This window comes from Plecotus auritus, assembly GCF_963455305.1.
Source record: "Plecotus auritus genome assembly, chromosome: 4".
NCBI classification, from domain to species: Eukaryota; Metazoa; Chordata; class Mammalia; order Chiroptera; family Vespertilionidae; genus Plecotus; species Plecotus auritus.
In genome coordinates this window covers 178923575-178950768 of record NC_137775.1, presented here as the reverse complement: position 1 = coordinate 178950768, position 27194 = coordinate 178923575, and the positions used below count along the sequence as shown (strand labels likewise).

General features: G+C 39.1%; 1 protein-coding gene across 5 annotated transcripts; it reads left to right on the top strand.

Moving 5' to 3' along the window:
• The first annotated feature begins 216 nt into the window (after positions 1-216).
• On the top strand, positions 217-23439 carry TRA2A (transformer 2 alpha homolog). Of its 5 annotated transcripts, XM_080663694.1 has the most exons (10): positions 232-427; positions 917-1006; positions 10026-10336; positions 10617-10750; positions 16802-16967; positions 18221-18409; positions 19908-20023; positions 21141-21266; positions 21840-21907; positions 22050-23439. In XM_080663694.1, the coding sequence occupies exons 5-10, from the start codon at positions 16935-16937 to the stop codon at positions 22058-22060; spliced, it is 543 nt and encodes a 180-aa protein (XP_080519820.1). In that variant the 5' UTR covers positions 232-427; positions 917-1006; positions 10026-10336; positions 10617-10750; positions 16802-16934; the 3' UTR covers positions 22061-23439. The 5 variants fall into 5 exon arrangements, with proteins under 5 accessions (XP_080519818.1, XP_080519822.1, XP_080519819.1 ...); XM_080663696.1 differs by lacking the exon at positions 917-1006 and having other exon boundaries at positions 220-427; positions 10026-10325; XM_080663693.1 differs by lacking the exon at positions 917-1006 and having other exon boundaries at positions 220-427.
• Positions 23440-27194: the final 3755 nt, after the last annotated feature.

The window sequence follows — 27194 nt, the reverse complement described above, 5'->3', positions numbered from 1 at the left end:
GATGACTGAAAATCTTCAAAAGGACTGACGCATTAGAATGGATTCTGAAGTTTGGAGGTCAGGGTAGGGAACCAGGTTCCAATGCGCCCAGATTCGGAGGACACGCCACCTCTCCGCCAGGACGGCGGCAAGGGAGCCTGGCTGGGGGGGCCGTGCTTAGTGACGTCACGACGTGCCCCGCCCCCTTACGCTGCGCACTGGGGCGGCCAGAAGGTTTCCGGCGGCGCCGGCGCCATCTTGTAGGGACCTGCGACCGAGTGGGAGTGGAGTGGGGCGGCCGTTGTTGCCGACTCTTCCCTTCTCCCCACGCTCCGGTCAGCGGGTTAGTTAGGCCTTCGGTCCTCAAGGCGAAACTTGTCTCTTATTTAGTTCTGGGGAGCGCCTGGCCGACATGAGTGATGTAGAGGAGAACAACTTCGAGGGCAGAGTGAGTACAAAGCCGCGGGAGCCGTCTTCGGCGACGGCCCGATGCTCGGGGTTTCACCGGGGAGACGCGGTCACGGGGAGTTTTGCGGGAGTCCGCGGGGAGCAGCCTCGGGAGCCGTCACGGTTGCTTCCTCACCTCCCAAGATGGCTTCTGGGTTCCCCTCTTGCCCCAAACACCACCGGCAGCCCTGTCCCCCTTTTTTGGGAGACTGACTGATACCCGGACTCCTGAGTCCGATTTGCCCACGCAGCGCACCCTCCCTTCTCGCCACCCCCCGAGGTGTGGGTCCCCGTGGCGGTGGGGCGGGAGGAGCCGGCGGGGAGTTCCCTTCCAGCCGGACAGCGGTAGGTGCTTCCTGCGGTGGCCTTTCTGGCGACCCCGAGCATCGCAGAGGGTCTCGGGGTCGAAAGTGCACGGGGCTGCCGTCCGGGCGGGAGAAGCTGGCGCGGGACTAGCTGCGGCCTGTGTCTCCTTGGCTCTCTGTTGCAGTGAGCGGCCGCGTCTCTGGTGGAACCGGCGGCGCTGCGTCTATAAAGGCGAAAGCCTTGAGGTTGAAGGTGGGACGAGCCCAATGAAGTGGTTAGTCAACGACCGCAACGACCCTTAAGCGTCCTTAAGACGAGAGCTGTGAGGGGAAAGCTACGCAAGGAGCCCTTTTCCCCCTTGATGCCCCTTCTACTTTCCTTTCCTTGCCTTGCCTTTCAAAATGAGTGTGGAAATGCTGTAACGCCTTATTTTTTCTGATTCCTTGATGTTGGGTTGTTTTTCCCTCTTCATTATATCTCAACTTCTAATGCTTTTTCTTCCTGTGACCTTTCATCTAAAAATTGACCACTCCTTTTACAGGTTTTTACGGTAAAACAAACAAACAAAAAAAAGTGGGGGGAATCTTGTGTCTTGATCTTACATAACTGAAGGGATTTCATGGCTCAGTATTTTTAAAATAGCTAGTCAGTTTATACTGCTGTCAATCAGCAAAGAGGGCGCAAAGCTTCTCAGGGGTGGATGAATGCAAACATCACAAAGATATGTTATTCTAAGCTTAAATGTACTAGAACGTTTGTCGGTGTTTGAGTTATATTTCCGAAGTTACTCTCGTGGTGGAAATTGGTGGGAGTGAGTGAGTGTGAAACCCTGAAAACACAATCCCCAGGCAACGTGTTTCCTCTGTTGTGTTGGTGTTCTAGTCACTAGGGGAAACCCATAAAAACACTTCAGGTGTGTGCTGGCCGGAATGAAGTTTGTCTTTTAGAAGCTCATAATAGCAACACCTGGAACCAGACAGTTACATCAGGCTTTTGTTGTTTATGAGGAAAGAGATTTAAATAGATTATAAACAAAAAGACTTTTTAATTCCTATGAGATTGGATTTTTTAAAAATATGATCTGGAGGATAGGTATAAATGAGTAAATTGCTCACTTTTTAGGATGGGGTATTGGCTTGTCCCAGAAAATTTTTAAAAGTCATTTGGTGGTAGTTGTAAGCTATTAGGTAGTTAATTGGAAGGAATTCTGCTATCCATTAATCTTTTCTTCGATTATTTAGTACAAAAAGAATTCTTTTTGTTAATGTTTGTTTTGATTTGGTTTGTGGGGAAGAGGACTTGCTATTTGGGATCTTGTTTCCCTTAAGCTCTTAGTTTAACATACTTGTCACCTTACCCACCTAATATGTGTAAGATTCCCACCCAATTTTAATCTAAAATGTATGTAGGCATTAATTTGTTGTAATAGAAAAAGGGTTTTTACCCTTGTATGGTGTTTGTGGTCATAGGAAATATTTTTTCATGGTACCCAAGTATTTCAGTGTGAGTGAACTCAGATTGAATACATCCATGCTCATGTGTTACTTTTTTTTTTTTTTTTTAATGTAGTTTGAGGTCATTGTTTTATTTGTAATTGGTTACGGAATTAGAAGAATGCCAGAAGCTTTTCTGAGGATTTACATTTTCTTAAAAGCAATTCACTAGTGCTTTTGGTTTTTAAAGTACAGTGATTATCTGCTAACCACAACCAGCAGTTTTTATAGAATACAATTGTTTTCTTGTCTTTGTATCTAAATTTACAAAGGCTCAAAAAAGGATTTCAAGATGTTTAAGTAATTGTTATATTTCAAACTTTTTTACTAAAATAAGTTAGAGAAAACTGACAAGTCACTATTCAGATTTCATTTGCTTTACAGAATAATCTATAGAATAAACAGCACATATTTACCCCAACTTACTGAAAAGATATTTAAAATTAGAGAGTTCAGAATACATCTTAAAAAACAGGGCTAATACTAAGGGTTTGTACTTTGATAGAATTTTAGAATCTATACCCACTCCCCCAAAAATGTTGACATACTTTGTCATTTACTTCTCACACTAATTTTTTTAAAGGCTGCAGTACTCTGACCATTTTAGATATTAAAAAATGAGGCCCAGTCCGGCCAGTGTTGCTCAGTGGTTGACCATTGCTGTGAACCAGGAGTCCCCCATTCCGTTCCAGGTCTAGGCACATGCGGGGGTTTCAGGCTCGATCCCCAGTAGGAGGGCGTGCAGGAGGCAACCTTTCAATGATTCTCATCATTGATGTTTCTATCTTCCTCTTCCCTTCTCTCTGAAATTCAATAAAAATACATTTTTTAAATAAAATACTGAGGCCCAGAAGACCATGCAGCCAGGAATCTGAGATACACAAGTCCCAGTTGTTTGCTCATACAACACTGTATTGTTTACTTTTTTTAAAAAAAGAGTGCATGTACTTCAGTGCCTCTGAGACATTAGTGGATTTTGCTAAAGTTACAGAAGCTTAATTTTCCATTATGGATTAATGTCTCTTCCATTTTAAAGTACTGGAGTAAAAGAACTTTAGGAAAGAAAATATAATTGACTCAATTTAGTTATAAGTAACCGTAAGACTTAGCTAACCAAAATTCCCTTCTGCCTGAGGTGAAAAACTATTGAGAATCTGCTGCTGCCTTTTTACTATAAAGGCCAGATGTTTTTCAGGGGAAAAACTTGGAAGTCTTATTTGGGATGACTTGACAGCTCAAATCTGGGTAAAGTACTTAAGCAAGTGCTGTGTGATAGAATAACTAAGGAATTCAGAAAATGGTGCCGAGCCGTTCTGTGGCTACTGGAAAGGGAAAGCTCTACCTACTATGTGGAACTTACTCACCTTGGATCTTTTGGTAAGGGAAATGAATATTGATTGTATAGATGTGACAGTGAGTGAGTAGATTGCTGGAATAGTGAGAGATGGTAGATTGACTAAATAGGCAGTCAGATAATGGAGGGCTTTGAATTCTAAATTTATAAATTTGGATTTAATCCAATATGCAGTGAGGAGCCATCTATGGATTATTAATTCTGGGAGTAGCATAATGAAAGGGATTTTAGCAAAGAACAAAGAGACTGGTACAGGAAGAGCAGCAGGGCACAGTTTAAATATTTTAGGCCTGGCTGGAATGGCTCAGTGGTTGAGCATGGACCTATGAACCAGGAGGTCATGGTTCAATCCCAGTCAGGGCGCTGGAAGGAAGCAGTCAAAGGAGGCAGCCCATCAATGACTCTCTCTCATCATGGATGTTTCTCTCTCTCCCTCCCTCCCTCCCTCCCTCCCTCCCTCCCTCCCTCCCTCCCTCCTCTCTCTCTCTCCTCTCTCTCTCTCTCTTCCCCCCTTCCTCCCCCCCGTCCCCTCCTTTCCTCTCTGAAATCAATAAAAAATATATATTTTAGGAAGGAGATTATGAAAAATTTGGTCTAAACAGGACATCAGTGGAATGTTAAGAATGAGACATTTTTAAGGACTCCAAGAGAATAGTGGTGCTCTTAAAATAGGTTCTTTAAAACAATTTGCTTGGGACATGTATATCATGTTAACAGAAGTATTTTAAGTGAAAATGTCTTTTGGAGCTGGGAGTTGGCACTTGAGCTATGACTTTGTGGGTGGATCATAAAAAGAATGAGTTGTGTGTTTCACACAGCTTCAACTAAAATTGGGATTTACATCTCAAAAAAGTCTTAGTGTCCTTTAGAGAAATTAAGGAGAATGGAAATTAAGCTTTTCTTATTTCACTTATTTTATTCCTCTCTTCCCCTAGATTTTTTTAATGAAACTTAGAAAAATATTGAGCCCAATTATATTCTAATACAATGGCCCCAATGTTTTTTTAATAGAGGTTAATGATTATTGTGTGGAAGTCCATCTTATAATTCCACAATTGTCTATGCTTTAAGGAGGAAAAATAATACTTTTCCCTGCCCCCTTTTTAGAGCTTACTCCTATTTTCTTAAGAGACTCCTAGGGTTATATATATAGGGTTATGTACACACACACACACACACACACACACACACACACACACACGTGATTGACAAATGAAGAGCAAAACACAAATTCATCTGTAGCAATTTGGAATTAAAATTTGTTGATATTTTGTTGAACAGCAGAAAATAGGGGAAGATTTATTTCTTCTCTGAAACCTGATTTGTAATAATAGGGGCAATAACTACGCCATTCAAAATCCAGCTTGGTGACTGGCTCCTTTTTAAAAAAACAACAATAAAAAACTTAAACTCAGTGTTTTACTTTTCTGTTGATGAAGTTTTAAAATAATGAGGGTTTAAAATAATGTAAATAAAATTGAATTCCTATTTTACATATAAAATGTCAGCACTTTAGCTTTCAGTTCAGCTTTCTCAGAAATTTAATTTCCTCTCTCATCACATCAACCTATTAGAAAAGGATAAAGCTTCCTTTCTTATAGTAGGGGTTGTATTAAACTCAGACAGTCTTCTTTGTCTTGGGTTTTCTTCCTAAAATTAAGTACTATCATTATCCATTTTTTTTTATTAATTGATTTGAGAGAGGGGAAAGGGGGTGGAGAAAAACAGAGACATCAATTTGTTGTTCCACTTATTTATGCATATATTGGTTGATTCTTGTATGTGCCCTGACTGGGGATTGAACCTATTGGGACAGCACTCGAACCAACTGAGCTACCTGTCAGGGGTCATCCAATTTTAATGCTCACATTTTTATATTTGAGATTTCTTTCACTTAAGGGTACTAATTTGCTCAATACAAGTAGAAGGTAAGATTTTTAAAAGGAGCAATGCAACTAATTGTAGCCACAGAGCATAACTAATTTTACAGATTTGTCATAGATGCTTCTTAATATTTGTATCATTTCTAAAGAGAATAACGGTTTTGGGACCAGAACTAATATTAAGAGATTTAAATATTTAGGAATGAGCTCCATTAAAAATACAAATAAACTTTATGGACTTGATTTTGTAAATGAACTAGTTATTTACCTAAGATATAACAAGTGTGAAATAGCCATGAATAATCAGCATAATAGTTTCATAGAACTTGCCAGACGGTGTGAAAACCCTTTGTAATATCAGTGGGTGCTTAGGTATCAAATAACTAACCAACCCTGGAACCTTTGTAAAAAGTATATATTTACATGCTGAATTAATACTGATAATCCTATGTCATAACAGATTTAGCAAGACAAGTGGAGGTGAGAAAATGGCAAAGATCAGATGGGAAAACGAATCAATAAACCCTGTGAAAGAAAGTTGAGGGGAATACTGAACGGAAATGTGGTTTCCCCTCCTCTAAGTTACTGCCATGTATAATTGTGTATAGTCCTTATTGTCTCATAATTTTCATGAAAGATGTGACTAGACCTGACTCATCTGAAGTAGAAGGAAAAGTTAATTTTTCCTTGAATCTAAGGCCCTGTAGTCTTATTCAAGATTCATAAGTACTTCGTGACATTAGAAGATGAGAACATAAGTAGAGTTCTATGACAGGTTCTTATTTTAGTAGCTTGCTTTTAGTTGCTGTTTACTGGCTTTATTATACCTAAACCTTTGTAGTTCTTATAAAGTTGTTTTCTGTACCTTAGAAATTGTCAGTTAATACACTAGCTTTTTGGATTTAATTGATCATGGCATATAAGCTGGCAGGCTTATGAGCCACATTTAAAATATCTGTGAGCTGCCCTAACCGGTTTGGCTCAGTGGATAGAGCGTCAGCCTGTGGACTGAAGGGTCCCAGGTTCGATTCCGGTCAAGGGCATGTACCTTGGTTGCAGGCACATCCCCAGTAGGGGGTGTGCAGGAGGCAGCTGATTGATGTTTCTCTCTCATCGATGTTTCTAACTGTCTATCCCTCGCCCTTCCTCTCTGTAAACAATCAATAAAAAAATATAAAAAAAATAAAAATAAATAAATAAATAAAATAAAATATCTGTGAGCCTTTGCAGATACAAAGACCACTTTAACCTCACTCAGAATACATCATATAGGTATGATCTTAAAGAACGGGAAATCATTTAAAAATAGCTAATGTTAAGAGCATTTAGGGTTTTTTATTTTATTTATTTATTTATTTATTTTTAATTTAAGGAATTGCTCTAATAGTTGCTAGGGGCTTTTATAAGCCTAGGAGTCTGTAAAAGAAGCAGCCTATCATCTTCAAGAGAAAGGAGACGGAACTGCTATTTCTGTAGACTGAAATAAAGAATTGAGTGAACACAGGTTTCCATATGTCCTAAAGAGTGAGGTTCTTAGTACAGTACTATATAAGTTATTTGGGTAATTTAAGCACCCCCTCCCCTTGGACATACAATTTACCTAAATGCACTAGTGTATTTCTAAGGAAATAGATACCCAATTTCATAAAACAGTGGGAAAATATATTTTGAGAAAATTTATTTTAAAAGCTTACGTTCTAGTCATATAGATTTGAATTGTGTAAACTTGGCACTATTACTTGGCATAGAGTTTGCCTTGCCATAACAGTAGTATGGGTTACAGTGTAGCATTTATATTGGTTTCTGTGTTTAAGTATTAAGCATATATTGGTGGGATTTTTTCACCTATAATATACTATATTAAAAAGCACTGCAGTTACTGCTTGCTGTGGAAATTGTGTTCTGCAACAATGTGTGCATATATTGAATAACCCATTTTCCTGATTAAAATAATAGTATGTGGTTGTTGCAGTTATTTTCAATATGTAAAATACAACTGTATTTAACACAGAAAAGAAAGATGGCTCCTAGATGGCTTTATTGAATACTCATAACTTTCTTAATATTTATGTTTAGCTTCTTCCTTTTGGGTGGAGGCGGTGGCTATGTCTAGCTATTAGCAGAGGTACCTTGATAGTAAACAAGTTAAAAGAACAAACACGTTATTTGAGCAGGTTGTGCAATGAGAACTTTTTGCTTGGTTTTTGATTTGTAGTGGTTATGATAGAATGGAAGCCTATTTAAGATTTATATTAAAATTTGTGATATGATGTGGTTGCAAGTCAAAGGTAGAAAAGGAAATGTAGCATTTGTCCGTAAAGGGCTCATTGTAGCCTGGTTTCTAATGTACAGTTCAGTGAAAATGGCATTTGTTTGGCACTAGCTTTGGAGAAATAAGTTGCTTAAAAATGGTAAATATTAATATGACCATTTTTCTGTGTGTGAAGACTTAACTAGTTCTTATGACAGGCCTTTTTTAGTATTATAATAAAAATAATTCTGAAGAATTAAAGGTATATTTTATTTTTTTCTCTATAGTTTACATTTTTGTTTTGTTTTTTTCTTTAAAGTTTATTTCTTAGGTTAAGTGTACTGACGATTATTGATTTATCTTTTTAAAGTCTCAAGTTTATACATTGTTTTGGGAGGGTAAAACAATAGTGACAGCCTTAAAACAAGGAGTTAACGAGTTAAGAGGACTGTTTCTTAACCTTGAATGATTCTATGAAAAAATTTATGCTGATTTAGGTTCCCTGATAAAACAAAATTGAAGGATAGGCAACAAAGGAAGTTAGATATTTGTAACACTGGATAATAAAAAGCAAGTCTTCTTTAAAAATATGCTAATGTCTTTTGAAAAGATCCTGTCCTATCTTAATACTTTGTTAACAAATAAAAGGAAAATTGCATTTTTCCCAATGAGTAGCTGTGCCAGAACTGGGATTTAAAATCTAAGATGTTACTGATTACCTTATTTACATTAGTTTCTAAGAAGTGGTAATTTTCAATACTACTGAATAATTTTCAACTGTTAGTCATGCTAATGAAATAACGTTTGAAAATGAAATATATACATATATTTGTGCCATAACATTTTTATCCTGTACTAGAAAGCTTCACATAAACATTTAAGAATAAATTTGGTGTTTTAATATATGGGATTTTTATTTCTATCCTAGTAAAATGAAAAGTTTTACAGTGTCACCGAGCACAAAGCCTTCTGATATGTATTATAACAAGGGCTGTGCTGATGTTCTAGGCACTGTTCCATCTACTACCATTCTATAGTAGTATAAATGAATGTTATATCAGAGGATTTGTTTTATAGACAGGAAAGCAAAAAGAGAGAGGGGAAGATATTCTTAAATCAGCGTAGTTAGTGAATCAGTCTGTGAGACTGCAATTACAAGCAAATTATTTGTCCCCTTTTTTTTAAGTACTGAATATGCTGCTTTTACAATTTCAGTGAATCAAAAGGCCTGAATTGCTGTTCCTGCTCCAGGCTTCTGTCCAGAAATTTAGAGAGTATGTGAGATATTGTGTAGATGGCTAAGTATATTCAGTTTTGTTTTTATCTAAAAAAATAAATATGCTTAGCAGCATTAGTACAGTTTTTGACATTAAGTTAAATGTAAAGGAAAAGTTGTAAGCAGGTTGCATGGTAGGAAGTCTTTGTTTGAAATTGTTTGATTTGGAAAGTTGTTTTTAATTTCAACTTTTCAGAAGCCAGTTTTCTGGTATAGGATATAGTCACTTGAAGGGGGAGTATAAATAATGCATAACTGCATAAAAACTATGAACAAAAAGAGGTGGGATAAAAACTAAAGACCATGTTACTAATTTTGTAATGAATTCTTGTGCTATATGGTACTTAATGAATAATGTAGAATTTTAAAATGCCACAGGTGCAAAAATACATATATTAGGAATTTACAAGCCAGGGGGGTTAAGAATTTCATGCTTGCTTTTCCCCTTTTTTCAGAATGCTTGTCAGAACTTATCTTCCTGGTTAAGTCGGAGTAAGCAAAGATAGTGGTCAAACAAGATGGGGAGGTGTTAGTAATTGTACTATTTTTTTCTACTCGTTTGAACCTTAGCGTGTGTCCTGCAGTGTTTGAGTTTAGATAGGTATGTGCAAATATTTCAGGGTAGGATGCTTTGCATGGCTTAGTGAAAGCTTATTTTAAGATCACTAAGAATCTTCAGGTTATAAATTAGTGGAAATGTAAAAATGTAGGTGGGGGATTATAGTTCATGTTAGATTTATGCTCAAATTAAGTATTCATATTAAAATTGTTCACATTTTAGTAACTAGGATGAAACATGAAAGGGGAGGAGGGTGAAGAGTATGGTAAAAACATTTAGAAAAATTCAGTAAATTCTTTAATTTTTAGAAACTAGACTTTTGAGCAATTTTAAAGATTATAAAATTGTTTTTTAAATAAACTAGTTATTTGCACTTTACCTGCTGGCTTTTCCATTTGGTAGATAACATTCTGAACTCCAGCAGAGTTTTATAATCCCCACGTGCTTAAATATACTAAATGTTCTTTTTCCATTAAGGTTAATGTTCGTGAAGAAATTGAAGAGTTTTTTCCAAGAATGTGGAAGATAAATCAAGATAAAAGAAGGCTAATGAAAAGTGTTAAAGATCAGAAAATTAAAATTGAATGGGGGAAAAAATTGAACAGAAGATTGGTCAGATAGAAGCACTTGAATATTTTTTAAGGCTATTTTGAATTGTTTGAATTGGGGAAGAATACACGAAGTATGAAAAATGAAAAACTCAATGAAGAATGAAGAGAAGTAGAAAGCAAGAGTGAAGTAGAATTAAAAGAATCTGGAAGAATGAATGGGTCCTAGGTTAAGTAAATGTATGGTTTATGTTCCAGTGTCTGTATGATCAAGTTGTAGATGAATTTGCATGATTACTTAGTTAATAGAGAATTGGTGATCTGGTTCAAGTAGGGAATTATTGAGGACAGTTAGCAGTATTAACAATGGGTTATTAATGAGCTGAAATTTTTTCTGGAGGGTGTTGCCTAACCATTTGTTTTTCAGGAGCAATCAATATAAATAATTACGGTACTTTAAATGTTAGGTGTTAGGCATCTACGTGACCAGTGCCATTTGTAATACTGTCTTCTTTGTTAGGAGTCTCGCTCTCAGTCAAAATCTCCAACGGGAACTCCTGCTCGTGTAAAATCGGAGAGCAGGTCAGGATCTCGTAGTCCATCAAGGGTTTCCAAACATTCTGAATCCCATTCTCGATCAAGATCAAAATCCAGGTATGTGTGGATTATAATACTTAAAATGCTTTCCTTGGGTTTTTCAGGGCAAAGTAGTGTTTGCTTTTTCTAAAATCCCTTATTTTTACCTCATTTTATATAGAAATTTTATCAAAGATTCAAAATCATGAAGTAGTCTTTTCAAACTGTTTAGAAATGGAGTTTAGAAATGAATAATACATTCTAGATATAGACTTAGATAAGGTAGAATTATCTCTAAACTCTATCAGATGCTAGCTAGCTATTACAACAAATGTCAGTTGATTTAAATGTGCTTGACATTTGAGGATTAGTTTTTTATTTTCAATTATATTTGCACAACAAAAAGTAATTTTCTTGGCATGTAATTTAGTGCAGAGAAAGTTGATGTAAGTATGTTGTGCTGGTTATCAAAATGATTTGAGAAGCTTTTTCAAGATTCACATTCCATCTACATTCCTACCTGAAGATTCTGACTTAGGTCCAGGGTGGAATTCTGGTCAGATGTAGTGTCAGGGAGCTGAGGGGGGGCAGGGGGGAGTCCCTGGGTGATTAAGAGTCCCTATCACTACCTCCTCAACAAAACTCTCTAGTAACCACTGCAAAGGGTTCACTGTATCAGATACAGCCTAGGGAAAACAGCCTGGGCAATTAGTTTGCTAAATCATAATTTCTTGGTTAGAATTTATGATTTTGAATAGAATCTGCTTGCAAGGGGGCATGAGACGAAGAATCTTTTAAAGGCTTATACTTCCATTGAGGTCCACAGCTATGTTTTTTTTCTCTATTGTATCCAGATCAGTGCTTGATGTACTAACCACTAATTAAATCCACGTGTGCAGAAGAGCACTGGATAGAATTTGAGTATAGAAACAGAAATGAACATGTTTTTATTTAAGGATCTTTGCATTTGCTGACATCAGCCTAGAATTCTCTTCCTCAGATATTCTCTCATCACTTGATTCACTTCCCTGCTTGTTTATAGCCCCTAACCATTAAATAACATAGAAACTTTTTATTCTCTTGTCCTTAATTTTTCATTATTTGATTAGATTAGAGAAAGGGGGGTCACTCCTGAAATTAATGTTACTTTTCATTACTATTTAAAAATAACAATTGATATTTGAAGTGCCAAGTTTTCTTATTAAAATTTTTTAAATTGTTGCTAAGGAAAATGGGAAATATCCTTTTTGGTATTCTTACACAAACACAAGTGTTCTTCATACATAACCATCCCACTCCCCAAATGATTCATTTCTTTTTTAGATAGTAGGCTGCTCATTTTATTACTTTTGTTCCAACTCAGAAGACTTCGTTTGCCCCTTTCAATAAATCTGTACTTTCAGCTTGATATTTAGGCTTTTATGCACTGTGGTGTCAATTCTTTTCTAATCTTCACTCTCTTTATTTCCTTTGTATCTCACTTCCTTGCTGATTGTACTGTTTTTGCAGTTCTCTGATCACATCTCCACGTCTTTTTTTTTTTTAAATTTATTTTAATAAATCTTTATTCAGATTATTACAATTGTTTCTCCTTTTTCCCCCCCATAGCTCCCCTCCACCCGGTTCCCACCCCACCTTCTGCCCTTACCTCCCCCCCACTGTCCTCATCCATAGGTGTATGATTTTTGTCCAGTCTCTTCCTGACCTCCCCCATACCCCTTTCCCCCTGAGAATTATCAGTCCACTCCCTTTCTATGCCCCTGATTCTATTATATTCACAGATTATTCTGTTCCTCAGGTTTTTAATTCACTTGATTTTTAGGTTCACTTGTTGATAGATATGTATTTGTTGTTCATAATTTTTATCTTTACTTTTCTCTTCTTCCTCTTCTTTAAGAATACCTTTCAGCATTTCATATAATACTGGTTTGGTGGTGATGAACTCCTTTAGCTTTTTCTTATCTGTGAAGCTCTTTATCTGCCCTTCAATTCTGAATGATAGCTTTGCTGGGTAGAGTAATCTTGGTTGTAGGTTCTTGCTATTCATCACATTGAAAATTTCTTGCCACTCCCTTCTGGCCTGCATAGTTTCTGTTGAGAAATCAGCTGACAGTCGTATGGGTGCTCCCTTGTAGGTAACTAACTGTTTTTCTCTTGCTGCTTTTAATATTCTCTCTTTGTCTTTTGCTCTTGGCATTTTAATTATGATGTGTCTTGGTGTGGTCCTCTTTGGATTCCTTTTGTTTGGGGTTCTGTGCGCTTCCTGGACTTGTAAGTCTATTTCTTTCACCAGGTGGGGGAAGTTTTCGGTCATTATTATATAGGTTTTCAGTATCTTGCTCTCTCTCTTCTTCTGGCACCCCCATAATTCTGATGTTGGTATGCTTGAAGTTGTCCCAGAGTCTTCTTACACTATCTTCAACTTTTTGGATTTTTTTTTTTGCTTTTTGCTTTTTCGGTTGAGTGTTTTTTGCTTCTTTGTATTTCAATTCTTTGACTTGATTCTTGTGTTCCTCTAGTCTGTTTTGGGGTCTCTGTATAATATTTTTTATTTCAGTCAGTGTATGCTTAATTTCTAGTTGGTCCTTTTTCATATCTTCGAGGGTCTCGTTATATTTATCGGCCTTTTCTAGGATATTCTTAAAAAGCCTTATAACCGTGGTTTTGAATTCTATATCCATTCGTTTGTTTTGCTCCATTTCATTCGTTTGTGATCTGATTCTTTGACGCCGCATTTTCACTGCTTCCCTGAGTTGGTAGGGTAGATTTGTATGCTAGGTTTCCTATATGGCCCAGTGGGTCGGCCTCCCCAGTTAACCTGAGGTGGACACTCTTGGTGCACCCCTTTGTGGACTGTGTGTACAGCCTTGTTGTAATTAAGTCTTGATTGTTGTTGGTATCACTGGGAGGAATTGACCTCCAGGCCAGTTGGCTGTAAGGATCAGCTGTGTCTATGCTGGGAGAAGTTCAGTGCTGGAGACAGCCTTATAGGATTAGACTTGCCAAATTGCAATAGCCTCTGTGCTCAGCTTGGATGGGGTGGAGTCTCAGGGCGGAGCAGACAGTCTTGGCTTCCTGTCAGCCTTGCCCTTGCACGCATGCGCACGCCTTCAGACCTCTGTTCTTCCTGGCTCCCGAGTCTCCGCCTGAGAGTCCAGACTCCCCCCACAAGAGCGTGGGTCCCCAGGGGCTCGCCTGGAACTGGGGTTCAGTGCAGTCAGAACTGGGGCTCAGTGCAGTCAGGAGCCTCTGACTCCCTTCCACTAGGGAAAGCCTGTGGCAACCTCCGCAGCCTTTGTGCGCACTGGCGTGCGTGCGCCTTCAGACCTCTGTTCTTCCTGGCTCCCGAGTCTCCGCCCGAGATTCCAGACTCCCCCCACAAGAGCGTGGGTCCCCAGGGGCTCGCCTGAAACCGGGGTTCAGTGCAGTCAGAACTGGGGCCCAGTGCAGTCAGGAGCCTCCGCAGCCTTTGTGCGCGCTGGCACGCGCGCGCCTTCAGACCTCTGCTTTCCCCGGCTCCCGAGTCTCCACCCGAGAGTCCAGACTCCCCCCACAAGAGCGTGGGTCCCCAGGGGCTCGCCTGAAACCGGGGTTCAGTGCAGTCAGAACTGGGGCCCAGTGCAGTCAGGAGCCTCCGCAGCCTTTGTGCGCGCTGGCACGCGCGCGCCTTCAGACCTCTGCTTTCCCCGGCTCCCGAGTCTCCACCCGAGAGTCCAGACTCCCCCCACAAGAGCATGGGTCCCCAGGGGCTCGCCTGGAACCGGGGTTCAGTGCAGTCAGGAGCCTCCGACTCCCTTCCACTAGGGAAAGCCTGTGGCAACCTCCGCAGCCTTTGTGGCACTGGCACGCGCGCGCCTTCAGACCTCTGCCTTCCCCGGCTCCCAAGTCTCCGCCCGAGAGTCCAGACTCCCCCCGTAAGAGCGTGGGTCCCCAGGGGCTCGCCCAGAACTGGGGTTCAGTGCAGTCAGAACTGGGGTTCAGTGCGGTCGGGGGCTTCCTTCCCCCTTCTGCCTGAGAAAGTCAGTCAGGCTCTCAGCCGCCCTTCCTCTCTGCGCGCACAAAGACCCTTTGCCGTACCTCCAATTCTCTGTGAGCTTTTCTCTTTTCCTTCTAGTTGTAGAATTTTCACTCCGCTAGCTTTCCTGTGGTTCTGGATGGTGTCCGTTCTGTCTTTTAGTTGTAGTTTTGAAATTGTTGTGCGAGGCAGCAGTTTAGGTGCTTACCTATGCCGCCATCTTGGTTTCTCCCTCATCTCCATGTCTTCTTGTCAAAGAAACTTTGCTCTTGCTATTCCTAGGAAGGACACTTTTCCCCTGTCTAGCTAGTAAAGTCTGTTAAGTGTCCTAGCTTTATTGCTAGCCTTCTTTATTCAATCTTCCCTCTTTAGTTTTATTCCCTACACCCACGTGCTCTCTTTTTAAACTTTCGGCCCTTAGAATTTATAATGTTTATTGAGTGCCTTATAGAAGTTTTTTTGTAATACTGTCTTCACCACTGGACTGGGTATTTAGTTAAGGATGGGTCATATGAATTGTAAATAAGAAATTGTTGCATTAATAGGCAAAGTAAGCGGACTGTGCGAACAACTGGAAATAATCAGAAGTAGGAAACATACTAGGTTATCAGCAATGGAAAGATGGGTGAGAAGCTCTTGAAAGCTTGAAGAAATGATGACTATTAGATTAGAAGGGCCTTTAGGTTAATTTAGTAGATGCTAGATTGCAGCGGCGAAAGGAAATGATACTTAACAGTAAAGGAGGAATATAGTACTATATTGAAGAGGTGATAAGTGATTCAACAAAAGGATTTTATTATGGTGGTAGTGGTTTGTTTTGTCTCTTTTGAGGTAAAATACACATAATCATAACCATTTAAAAATGTACCGCTCAGTGCCCTAGTTGGTTTGGCTCAGTGGAAAGAGCGTCAGCCTGCGGACTGGAGGGTCCTGGGTTCCATTCCAGTCAAGGGCACATGCCCGGGTTGCTGGCTCCATCACCAGTAGGGGGTGTGTAGGAGGCCACCGATCAATGATTCTCTCTCATCATTGATGTTTTTCTCTCTCCCTCTTCCTTCCTCTCTGAAATCAATAAAAATATATTTTTTAAAAAATGGACAGCTCAGCCGAAACCGGTTTGGCTCAGTGGATGGAGCGTCAGCCTGCGGATTGAAGGGTCCCGGGTTCGATTCCGGTCAAGGGCATGTACCTTGGTTGCGGGCACATCCCCAGTGGTGGGTGTGCAGGAGGCGGCTGATCGATGTTTCTAACTCTCTATCCCTCTCCCTTCCTCTCTGTAAAAAATCAATAAAATATATTTTTAAAATAAATAAATAAATAAATAAATGTACAGCTCAGTGATGTTATATATATTCACATTGTTGTGCAACTATCACCACCATCCATCCCCATAACTTTTTTTTTTTAATATATTTTATTGATTTTTTACAGAGAGGAAGGGAGAGGGATAGAGAGTTAGAAACATCGATGAGAGAGAAACATCTGTCAGCTGCCTCCTGCACACTCCCTACTGGGTATGTGCCCGCAACCATGGTACATGCCCTTGACCAGAATTGAACCTGGGACCCTTGAGTCCCCAGGCCGACGCTCTATCCACCGAGCCAAACCGGTTAGGGCCATCCCCATAACTTTTTATCTGTTGTAAAATGGAAACTATACCCATTAAACCATGAGTCCCCATTCTCCTATCCCCTGGCAATGACCATCTTTCTTTCTGTCTTCATGATTTTGACTACCAAATGCTTCATATAAATGGGAGTTATACAGTATTTGTTTTCTTATGAGTGACTTGTTTCATTTAGCATAATGTCCTCATATATCATCTGTGTTGAATATTGTAGAATTTTCTTCCTAGTGGTAGTTGGGCTCTTTGTTGTTTTTTGTTTGTTTTGTTTTTAAAAGAAAGCAGAACCTTAACATGCTTGTAAGGTAAGGTGAAAAGAGTGAATGGAGAAAGGATAGACTGAGAACAAGGAAGAGATTGTAATGATTAAGAGAACAAGTGGAAGACTACCATTTCATCAGAAAGGAGCTGAGAATAAACAGGGATATATGTATAGGTCTTTGGCATTAGCCATTTATTTCAGTATTACCTGCATTTACTTTTCTCCAAGGTCGAGGTCAAGGAGGCATTCTCATAGACGTTACAGCCGATCCAGATCCCATTCTCATTCTCATAGGAGACGATCTCGAAGTAGGTCATATACACCAGAATACCGGCGTCGAAGGAGCCGAAGTCATTCTCCAATGTCTAACCGGAGAAGACATACAGGCAGCAGGGTATGTGGTTTATAAAAGTTAATGAACTTATTTTGTCTTTAATATGTGTTTAGTCATAGCATAATATCTTGCTTATGAGAGCGAGACCATGGTTTAAAAAGTAGTACTCAAGCCTGGCCAGTGTTGCACAGTGGTTGAGCATCAACCCATGAACCAAGAGGTCACTGGTTCATTCCCCAGTAGGGGCATGCAGGAGGCAGCCGATCAATGTTTCTCATTGATGTTTCTTTTTTTATATATATATTTTATTGATATTTCACAGAGAGGAAGGGAGAGAGATAGAGAGCTAGAAACATCGATGAGAGAGAAACATCGATCAGCTGCCTCCTGCACACCTCCCACTGAGGATGTGCCCGCAACCAAGGTACATGCCCCTGACCGGAATCGAACCTGGGACCTTTCAGTCCCCAGGCTGATGCTCTATCCACTGAGCCAAACCGGTTTTGGCTTAATATACATTTAAGTATATTTTCTTTCCTTGACTTTTGAGTAGTTAAAAGAGATGAAATTTGAGGAAAATTACATGTTCCAAGAACTAAAATGAAAAGCATAATCTGAGTTGAGATTAATGAAATTAAAAAATTTACAGCAGTTAGTGGGTAGACAGCAAGTAAACACCAAAAACTATAGAAATAGCCAGCACTCATAGTATGAACACTGTGCAGAATTCTTTAATACTCTTAACATTTGTGAGGCAAGTTGCCATGTTATGGATAAGTCTTGAATATGTGACATGGAGGTTTGTTTTTTGGCTAACTGGCAGAGTCCAGATTTCAACCAAACTCTTGACTAATATTCCTGTGCTTAACTACTGTGCTGCGCTTCCCCCATGTGATACTGCAGACTGCCATGTGAATTTACTAAGGAATGAAAATGCGCGGTGGGGAGTCCAATCAGCAATTGCAGATAAAGTCATATTGAGTACACATCTATAAGGGATGTAAAACATTTGAATAAACTAGAAATACGGCATTAAACTAAGGATGAATTCTTACTATGCATTTTGCAAATTGCTGGGCTACAGAGTGGGATTTTTGCTTTATTCAGGCTACAACCTGAAGTTTATTCCATAGAAGGCAGGAGTGTTATTGTGAACTGTAGGATATAACTCATCGGTTTATTTTCCTCTTAAATTATTTTCAAGTCACGTGAAACAGTATAGTCTTTGGGTAAGGTGTTCTAAGCATAGTATTTCTGTTTTAATATTTATTTTAATTTGGAGCTTAAAATTAAATGACATCTTTATTCAACAGGCAAATCCAGATCCCAACACTTGTCTTGGAGTGTTTGGCCTCAGTTTGTATACAACAGAGAGAGATCTTCGTGAAGTATTTTCTCGATACGGACCATTGAGTGGTGTCAATGTGGTTTATGATCAGCGAACTGGACGATCACGAGGATTTGCTTTTGTCTATTTTGAAAGAATAGATGACTCAAAGGAGGTAATTTTGTTTTTATAATTGTCACTTTGAACATTTTCTGATGTGCATGATTATAGTATTGAATTACTATTAAAAGTTTATTAATAGCCCTGGCCGGTTTGGCTCAGTGGATAAAGCGTCGGCCTGTGGACTCAAGGGTCCCAGGTTCGATTCCGGTCAAGGGCATGTACCTTGGTTGCGGGCACATACCCAGTAGGGAGTGTGCAGGAGGCAGCTGATCGATGTTTCTCTCTCATCGATGTTTCTAACTCTCTATCCCTCTCCCTTCCTCCCTGTAAAAAATCAATAAAATATATTTAAAAAAAAAAAGTTTATTAATAGACTCCCAGTTTCATAAACATGTCCTCTTTCAAAGTGTTACAATTAGAATGGCCAGTTTCACTTTCTGGGACCCTTCAAAGAAGCACTTTTTAAAGCTTTTCTTAGGCATATTTGAATTGCCAGCATTGCTATTCTTATGCTTTGGTGCATTAGTCAATAAAATAAGGGTTACTTGAACACAAACACTGATATTATGACAGTTGATTTGACAACCCAGATAGCCAGCCACTAAGTGCCTAATGGGGGTGGGGTGGGTAGAGTAGATTATATAATGTGGATATGCTGGACAGGGATAATTCACATCTTGGGAGGGACATGCACAATTTTTAAACTTAAGAATTGTTTATTTCTGCAATTTTCCGTTTTAATATTTTCGTCCCGAGGTTGACTGTGGATAACAAACTGCAAATGGGGGGTGGGGGTGGGGGCAGGGACTACTTTGCTTATTTCTGTTTTCAATTAAAGGATAAAGGTGTAAATTTAGGAATTTCAAGATATCTGACCTGAAGTAAATGTTGAGTGTGAACAATTAAAACTTTTGAAAATATGAAACTTGTTTGTACTCTCTCTTGATTCCCCTCCCCAAGGCTTATTCCTTGGCAAAATAAAATGAAAATGGCAACTTTACTTAGTTCCAAAGAACTTCATGCAAATTTGTTAAAATGATATAATTATTATTGTATTTATTGGTATTAATGTCGAAGGTCAAAGGGAATATAAACGCAGGTATAAGACAGGAGCACTCACTGAGAGGTTTAGAGGTTCCTTTCTATTTGTGGTTCACTACACTAGATGGCGGTATGTTCTTAAGGAAATGCTTGAGTAGTTTAGACTTGTCAGTTGAATTGCAGTTTCTGCTTTGAGTTGCCCAGACTGAAATTAGTCACTGCATCCCCAGCGTTATGCAAGCTTCCCTGAGTTGTATAGTTCCTTCTCTGTAGCTGTCCCAGTCTTTCAGCGCAGGCCTGCTTAAGTGTCCATGTGTACATTAGAAAACGCAATGCTATTGACATGCGTATAGCTGGGATTCATATGTAAAATCATACTCCCTGAGTTTGAAAAAGAAGTGGTTAGAGACTTAATTTTTGAAATTTCAAATGGAAAGGTAAATTTATTACAGTTTTGATAGTCTGTCCTTGGTGAATTATGCATGACTGACTGTGCCTTTTCTTTAAAGGCTATGGAAAGGGCAAATGGAATGGAGCTGGATGGCAGAAGAATTCGTGTGGACTATTCTATCACCAAGAGAGCACACACACCTACACCAGGCATCTACATGGGCAGACCAACTCAGTAAGATTTCAAGTTTCCTAAGCTAAACTATTTTAGCCAGAAGGCTACCAGATGTATCTACAAAATTTTGATTAGTAAAAAGATAAAATTTTCCCTATAATTGAAATGGAAATTTATTTAATTTATATATATTCTTTGAATCATTTCATTTTTTATATATACAGTTGACCCTTGAACAATGAAGGGGTTAGGTGCACCAAATCCTGTGCAGTCAAAAATTCACATTGAACTTTCAGCTCTCTGAAAACTAAGTTTTCCCTTAGTATTTACCAGGGATTGGTTCTAGGACCCCTATAGATACTAAAATCCATGATGCTCAAGTGCCCTAAGTAAAATGGCATGGATCAGTGCATGCAGTTGGTCCTCTGCATGCACAGACTCCCAACCATTGATTGAAAACAGTGCAGGTATTTATTGGGGCGGGGGGAAGAATCTGTGTATAAGTAGGCTGGTGCACTTCAAAGGTCCACTGCATGCATGCATGTGTGTGTGTGAATGAGCAGGAGGATAAATTAAAACTATTGAAGTGCATTTCTGGCTCTTGGTATTCTACAAATAGAAAAAGTGTTAGATAATAGAAAAATATCATACATTCTTAAGAAACTATTCCCCTTTTTTAGAGAGATGTAGGAGGAGAGAGAAACATTGATTGATTGCCTCCTGAATGTCCCCCACCACTGGGGATCAAGCCGCAACCCAGCATGTACCCTGACTGGGAATCAAACTAGTGACCTCTTGGTTCACGGGCCAACGCTCAACCACTGAGCCACACTAACTGGGCACTTCTTAGTGTTTTGGTATTGTTTTCCAGCATAGTTCATTTCACCTTGTTGAAAAGGTCCTGGTGATTTTGGCAGGGCATTAATAGAAGAGCAGTTTACAGTTTGGAGAGTTGTATATAATCTTCCCTGGTTATTTATGTAATGAATAAGAAGCCAAGGCAAGAATACCATGGGCGGCAGCCAACTAAGACATAGAGGTGATTGGCATGAAAGGATTATTTTCCTTTTCTCACCTCTTTCCTCCATTTTATTTTACTTAACTACCATTTTGTATTAAGTGATACTGGAAAATAATGGTTCACATTGATGTAAAAATTTTTTAAATTTTTTTGTAGTAGCGGTGGTGGTGGAGGCGGAGGCGGTGGTGGAGGCGGAGGAGGTGGCAGACGTCGAGATTCTTACTATGAAAGAGGATATGAGCGTGGTTATGACAGATATGAAGACTACGATTACCGATACAGGTAATATTTAACTTGTGGTTTCTAAATTAGATGATAGTTGTATTATTTGGCACTTTTGATTTATGTTTGATATGTATTAAGAAAAATATTGCCTAAACCGGTTTGACTCAATGGATAGAGCGTCGGCCTGCGGGCTGAAGGGTCCCGGGTTCGATTCCGGTCAAGGGCATGTACCTTGGTTGTGGGCACATACCCAGTGGGAGGTGTGCAGGAGGCAGCTGATCAATGTTTCTCTCTCATCGATGTTTCTAGCTCTCTATCCCTCTCCCTTCCTCTCTGTAAAATATCAATAAAATATATTTTTAAAAAAAGAAAAATATTGAAAAGATTTTATATGATGCTTTCTTGAGAAAATAGGAAAGAATTATTTTTTCAAAACTGAGTACAGATATAAATTATCTGTATTTACTAGTATTTTGTTGTGCCATATACTTATTGTTTTGGTATCATTGGCACACAGAGAACTTAATAGTTGCTATCTTGGGTCCATTATTATTTTGAATGATGGGAATTTTTATTTTCATTTGTCTCAGTGGGTTATGCGTATGCTAAGTAATCTTTTTTTTCCTATAGAAGAAGATCACCTTCTCCTTACTATAGCCGATACAGATCACGATCAAGATCTCGTTCCTACAGCCCGAGTAAGTCCTCTGTGCTTCTGTAGCATTAAGAACTTCGTTTCTAATTAATGGTTGGTTTTAGAAAATTAGGATGTATGGTGACTGTTACTGTATGCAAGTCAAACTATAATTGTCATTTTAACTTTTTTTCTCTCTCTTTCAGGACGCTATTGATGAAGAGAATGATTACATTTGAGGATACCTTTTTCTTTTTCTCTTTTGTTGTTTAATTCTGGATTTCCCTGAGCTTCTAATCCTTCCTACTTAAAAAGAACCCCCCAAAAAATCTTTGGTTTATTTAGTGTCTACACTTTGTCAATTGCATTGGTGGTTTCCACCCCTTTTATTTTACTCTTAAAGATCTAATTGTCATTTTGAGTAGTTAAAACATCGAGTTAAAAAAAAGAAACCCCCAGTGTTACACTTTGGGTTTGTTGTTTTGTTTTTGCTTTTACAGAAAATTAACTCCTGGCTAATCAAAAGAGGAAAGAAATGATCTTTTTAAAGCTTCTTTTTTGTTAGATACTATATTAGAAATCTACATTTGTGACAAACTCCTTTTTTAACTTTCTTTTGGAGAAGATGGTAACACATAAAGTGTTCGGCCATGTCAGGTTTGTCTGGGGTGGCACAGAGCAGTCAAATAGTTGAGTGTAGAAAGTTTGACGCTATAAAACAGTTGGTCGTTTCTTTTGAAAACGAAAATTTAGAACCTTGGAAGGGGCATCATTTTTTTTTTTAGAAATGGAAAGCTTGTGGGCTCCTATAAAACGTTGTATTTAAACTACATCTGTTAAGACTTACAAGCTTCAGTGTGATTTTTTTGTGTGTGTTGAACTTATTGAAGTTTAAGTATTCTCTTAATCAGTGAAGGATAACCCTTATTATTTATTACTTAGAGCAATTGTATGCTTTGCTGTTAGAAATCTTGGTGTGGGACAATGGTTAAGCAGGCTATTTATAGTATAGAGTCCTTAGAGGATATGTGTGGGGAAAAGTAGTCTCCTTTCAAATAAAAGTTAATTTCTTTGAAAATGGGACTGTCTCTTTATTGTGCTACAAAGGGAAAATATAACTGGGTTGATTTAGGAACCAGTTCTTTCTTTTCCTAACATTTTTGCTTCTATCTAAATGTAATCCTTGTTTCTTATTCAGTCGTTAAAAACCTTTGTTTTACTCTCCCATTTTTGTTGGCCACATTGTAAATATTGAGAGTATTTAGTACCAAGCACCATGCTGAAGGAAAGGTAATAAGGTTCATGTCTTCAAAAAGTCCACATTCTAATAGGAAACACACTGAAATGACTGTACTGTAATGTAAGAGGAGGGTGTTTTAGCAAAGATCTGATGTGTCAGGTGATCTTTATAAAAAGGTTTAGAAGATGGACATCTGTAATACTGTCAACAATAAAAAAGATTTTTTTTTAAAGTATAGGAGCATGAGCTGCTTTGTTTTCTCCCCCAAAGCAGATATAAAATTAGATTATTATGATCTGTATAATAGATTTATGGGATTGAAGTACCTCAGATACCTTAATTAAAAAACTACAAAATGTTTGTCTTAAAATTTTTTTCCCCCAATAAAGCCTATTCAAAGAACAAAGCAATTTCTTGTTGGTCCCTGGCTGAATGCTTTTTGTTCTTTAAGCCAGGTTATTAAAAGATTGGGAATCATTGTCCTAAAGAGAATATTAATAATCAGTTGACTGTGGGAATATTATGAAGTATATCAACAAAAAGTGGTAACATTAGCCACAGTCTGGAAGAAAAGAGCCATGTGAAGAGACTGTAAACATAATTAAACATATATAGATGTGTTACATATGTGTTGATGGTGAAAAAGCAGGGAAGGAGAACAGGTAAATGGAGGGGTGGGGATAAAAATTTAATGGACCAATCTTTGAAGTCTTCCCTGAGAAGGTGAAATTTAAGTAAAATCTGAATGGAAGGAGCCTTACCTGGAAGGAACAGTGTGTTGGGTGTAGGAAACAGCAAATGTATTGGCCTTACAAGGCAGAAGAATACCTGAAATGTTGGATAAGACAGATGATAACCTTAAGGGCTGGCCCTGCTGGGGAGGGAAAGGGTTTGGGAGGTTTCAACCATCAGGCAAGTTTTTTTATAGAAGGGACCTGTTGTCAGGAGTGCATGGGTGTATTGTTACAGATATATGGGTACATGTTAGGCTTAAAGATTAGATGTGTTAACATTGCATGGATATAGATGTGCAGCATACAAAAAAAAATGGGGTATTTCTGGGCCTCTTGTTTTTGTTTTTTGTTAATCCTCATCCAAGGATGTTTTTCCCATTGATTTTTAGAGTGGAAGGGAGGGGGAGAGAGACATTGATTGGTTGCCTCCTACATGTGCCTCAACTGGGGCCAGGGATCCAGCCTGCAACTGAGGTATGTGTGCTTAACTGGAATCGAACGTGTGACTCTTTAGTCCATGGGCTGATGCTCTGTGCTCTAATCCAAACTGGCTATGGCTGTTACCTATATATTAAACTGGTTGAAGGTAAGAAAAACTTGTTCTAACTCCCTTCAACAGTGGTTCCTATTAATTGGAGGAGGGGAGAATGATCATGGAGCCCTTAAAAATAGGATAAAAGTGCAATCTGTTTTCCTAGAAAAACTAAAGATGTAAAACAATTTGTGTATACCAATACTAGGTTTTTATATTTCTTTGTGCATAGAATAAAATCTATAGGAATATGAACCAGTTTTCTAACAGTAGTAGTTACCCTGTAAAGCAGCAAACAGGAGAGGCAACTTGCAGAAAAACGGCAATTTTACATACAACTTAAGGAACATTATGCATACTAGTACTTCTGGATAAAAGCTCCTGTCACCGGCTACCCAGAGATTCTTGAAGACTTGTGGCTGTTTTTTTAGGATGTGGCTTAGAACACTTGAATTTCCTAGCACCCTGAGGACTATGAAGCACAAACATATTGCTTCATTATGGCAATTAAAAGTCTTTATTTGTAATCCTATATAATAAAAGCCTAATATGCTAAGTGGCCAGTCGGCTGTTCAACCAATCAAAGCATAATATACTAATGTAATATGCTAAGGCCGCTCAACCACTTGCTATGATGTGCACTGACCACCAGGGGGTAGATAGTTGACTGGTCAGCCAGTTGCTATGATGTGCACTGACCACCAGGGAGGCAGATGTTCCAACCAGTAGGTTAGCTGGCTGCTGGGGTCCAGCTGATTGGGACTAAGGGAGAAGGGCCGGACACGCCCTGGAGCCCTCCCCAGCTGGCCAACCTCCCACAACCTTCCTTGACTCTGATCCTGATCCTGCACTAGTGGGGTCCCTCGGCCTGGCCTGTGCCCTCTCACATTTGGCAGACAGCACAACTAGGCGCTATGACGTGCATTGGCCACCAGGGGGCAGGTGCTCACCATAGGAGCTGCCCCCCTGGTGGTCAGTGTGCTCCCACAGCAGGGTGTAGGCCTAAACTGTCAGACATCACCTGAGGGCTCCCAGACTTTGAGAAGGCGCAGGCCAGGCTGAGGGATCCCCACCCCCGAGTGCACGAATTTCATGCACCAGGCCTCTAGTGTAAAGGTTTTTTCAAAATATGTCCACTCCTGGATGCCAAACTTAATGCTTTAGGCATATGAATTTCCTTTTTCCCACCTAACCTGAAATTAGGCGGATTGAATGGTCAAAATTGGTGCATTTTTGTATTACGAAATGTACATTAAAAGGTAAGGTGAACCCAGCCAGTGTGGTTCAGTGGTTGAGCATTGACCTATGAGCCAAGAGGTTGCAGTTTTGTGTGTGCTTTTTAATATATTTTTATTGATTTCAGGGGAACACAGGGAGAGAGAGAAACATCAATGATGAGAATCATTGGCTGCCTCCTGCACACCCGACATGGGCTCCAACCTGCAACCCGGTCATGTGCCCTGACGAGAAATTGAACTGTGACCTCCTCGTTCATACATGGACACTCAACCACTGAGCCATGCCAGCCGGGCAAGAGGTTGCAATTTTGATTTCCGGTCATAGCACATGTCCCCCATATTTCCATCTCTCTCTCCCTCTCTCTAATAAAAATGAAAACATGTAAAAAAGAAAAAGATAAGGTGAGATTAATGAATATAGAAAACAAAGGCCTAAGTAATTTCTAAGAAAGCAAGATACACAAATGAAATACCAGGTTTTGTCAATTTAAGCTCCCACCAATAAAATAAGAAAGGCTGGTCTTGGAGCAAAAGGTATTCAGATTTTACTAATAATTCAGCTGTACTCTGAATTATTTACACCACAAAAATATTTCAAAATGAAATTGAGGCAACAGTTTTCAAAAACAGTATGGTGAGATAAAAAAACTAATGGAACTGAGGGGGGAAATAATGTTAGTACAAAAATGTATACCTACCATGGCATCCTGTTTGACTAATTTCTGCCCTACACTTAATTTTAACTGACCCCAAAAAGGCTGTCCAGTCGGGAAACCTTGCTTGGTGTTCATGTGTTAAAAAGAAGGCAGTTGCTTAACACTCAAACCAGTCATGAGTCCTCACCAGGATACTGTGATGTGAATCTAGGTATGTTTCTCTCTGATGGTAATTTAATCTTGGAATAGATTTTCATGGCATAATTTTTCAGACTTCTACAAATACTGCGGGTGTTGTAAATTTGAGAGGATACTCCATGCTAGGAATGTAACACACTTTAACAATGAGTTGGGGATAAAATTGAGAATGTCAAAGAGAGCCTAAATAGACTCCCTCAAGGGTGAGCATTGACACATGGGTAATTGAAGCACCACAGTGTCAGGAGACTGTGGCTCTGATCACTTTCATTTGGAAAAATGGAAAGTACTTAAAGAGGAGAATGGGGAGTTAGTGTTTAATTTGTAGAGTTTTAGTTCGAGAAGATGAAAAAGTTGGATGGTGGTGATGGTTGCACAATGAATGTACTGAATACCACATCTGTACACCTACAAATGCTAAATTTTATGTATAGTTTACCACAAAAAAAGGACCAAAAAAAAGCTAATATAGCCCTGACCGGTTTGGCTCAGTGGATAGAGCGTCGGCCTGCGGACTGAAAGGTCCCGGGTTCGGTTCCGGTTAAGGGCATGTACCTTGGTTGCGGGCACATCCCCAGTAGGGGGTGTGCAGAAGGCAGCTGATGGATGTTTCTCTCTCATCGATGTTTCTAACTCTCTATCCCTCTCCCTTCCTCTCTGTAAAAAATCAATAAAATATATTTTAAAAAATAAATAAATAAATAAAACTAAAAAAAAGCTAATATAAAGATCCACATATCTCTAACTTGGTAC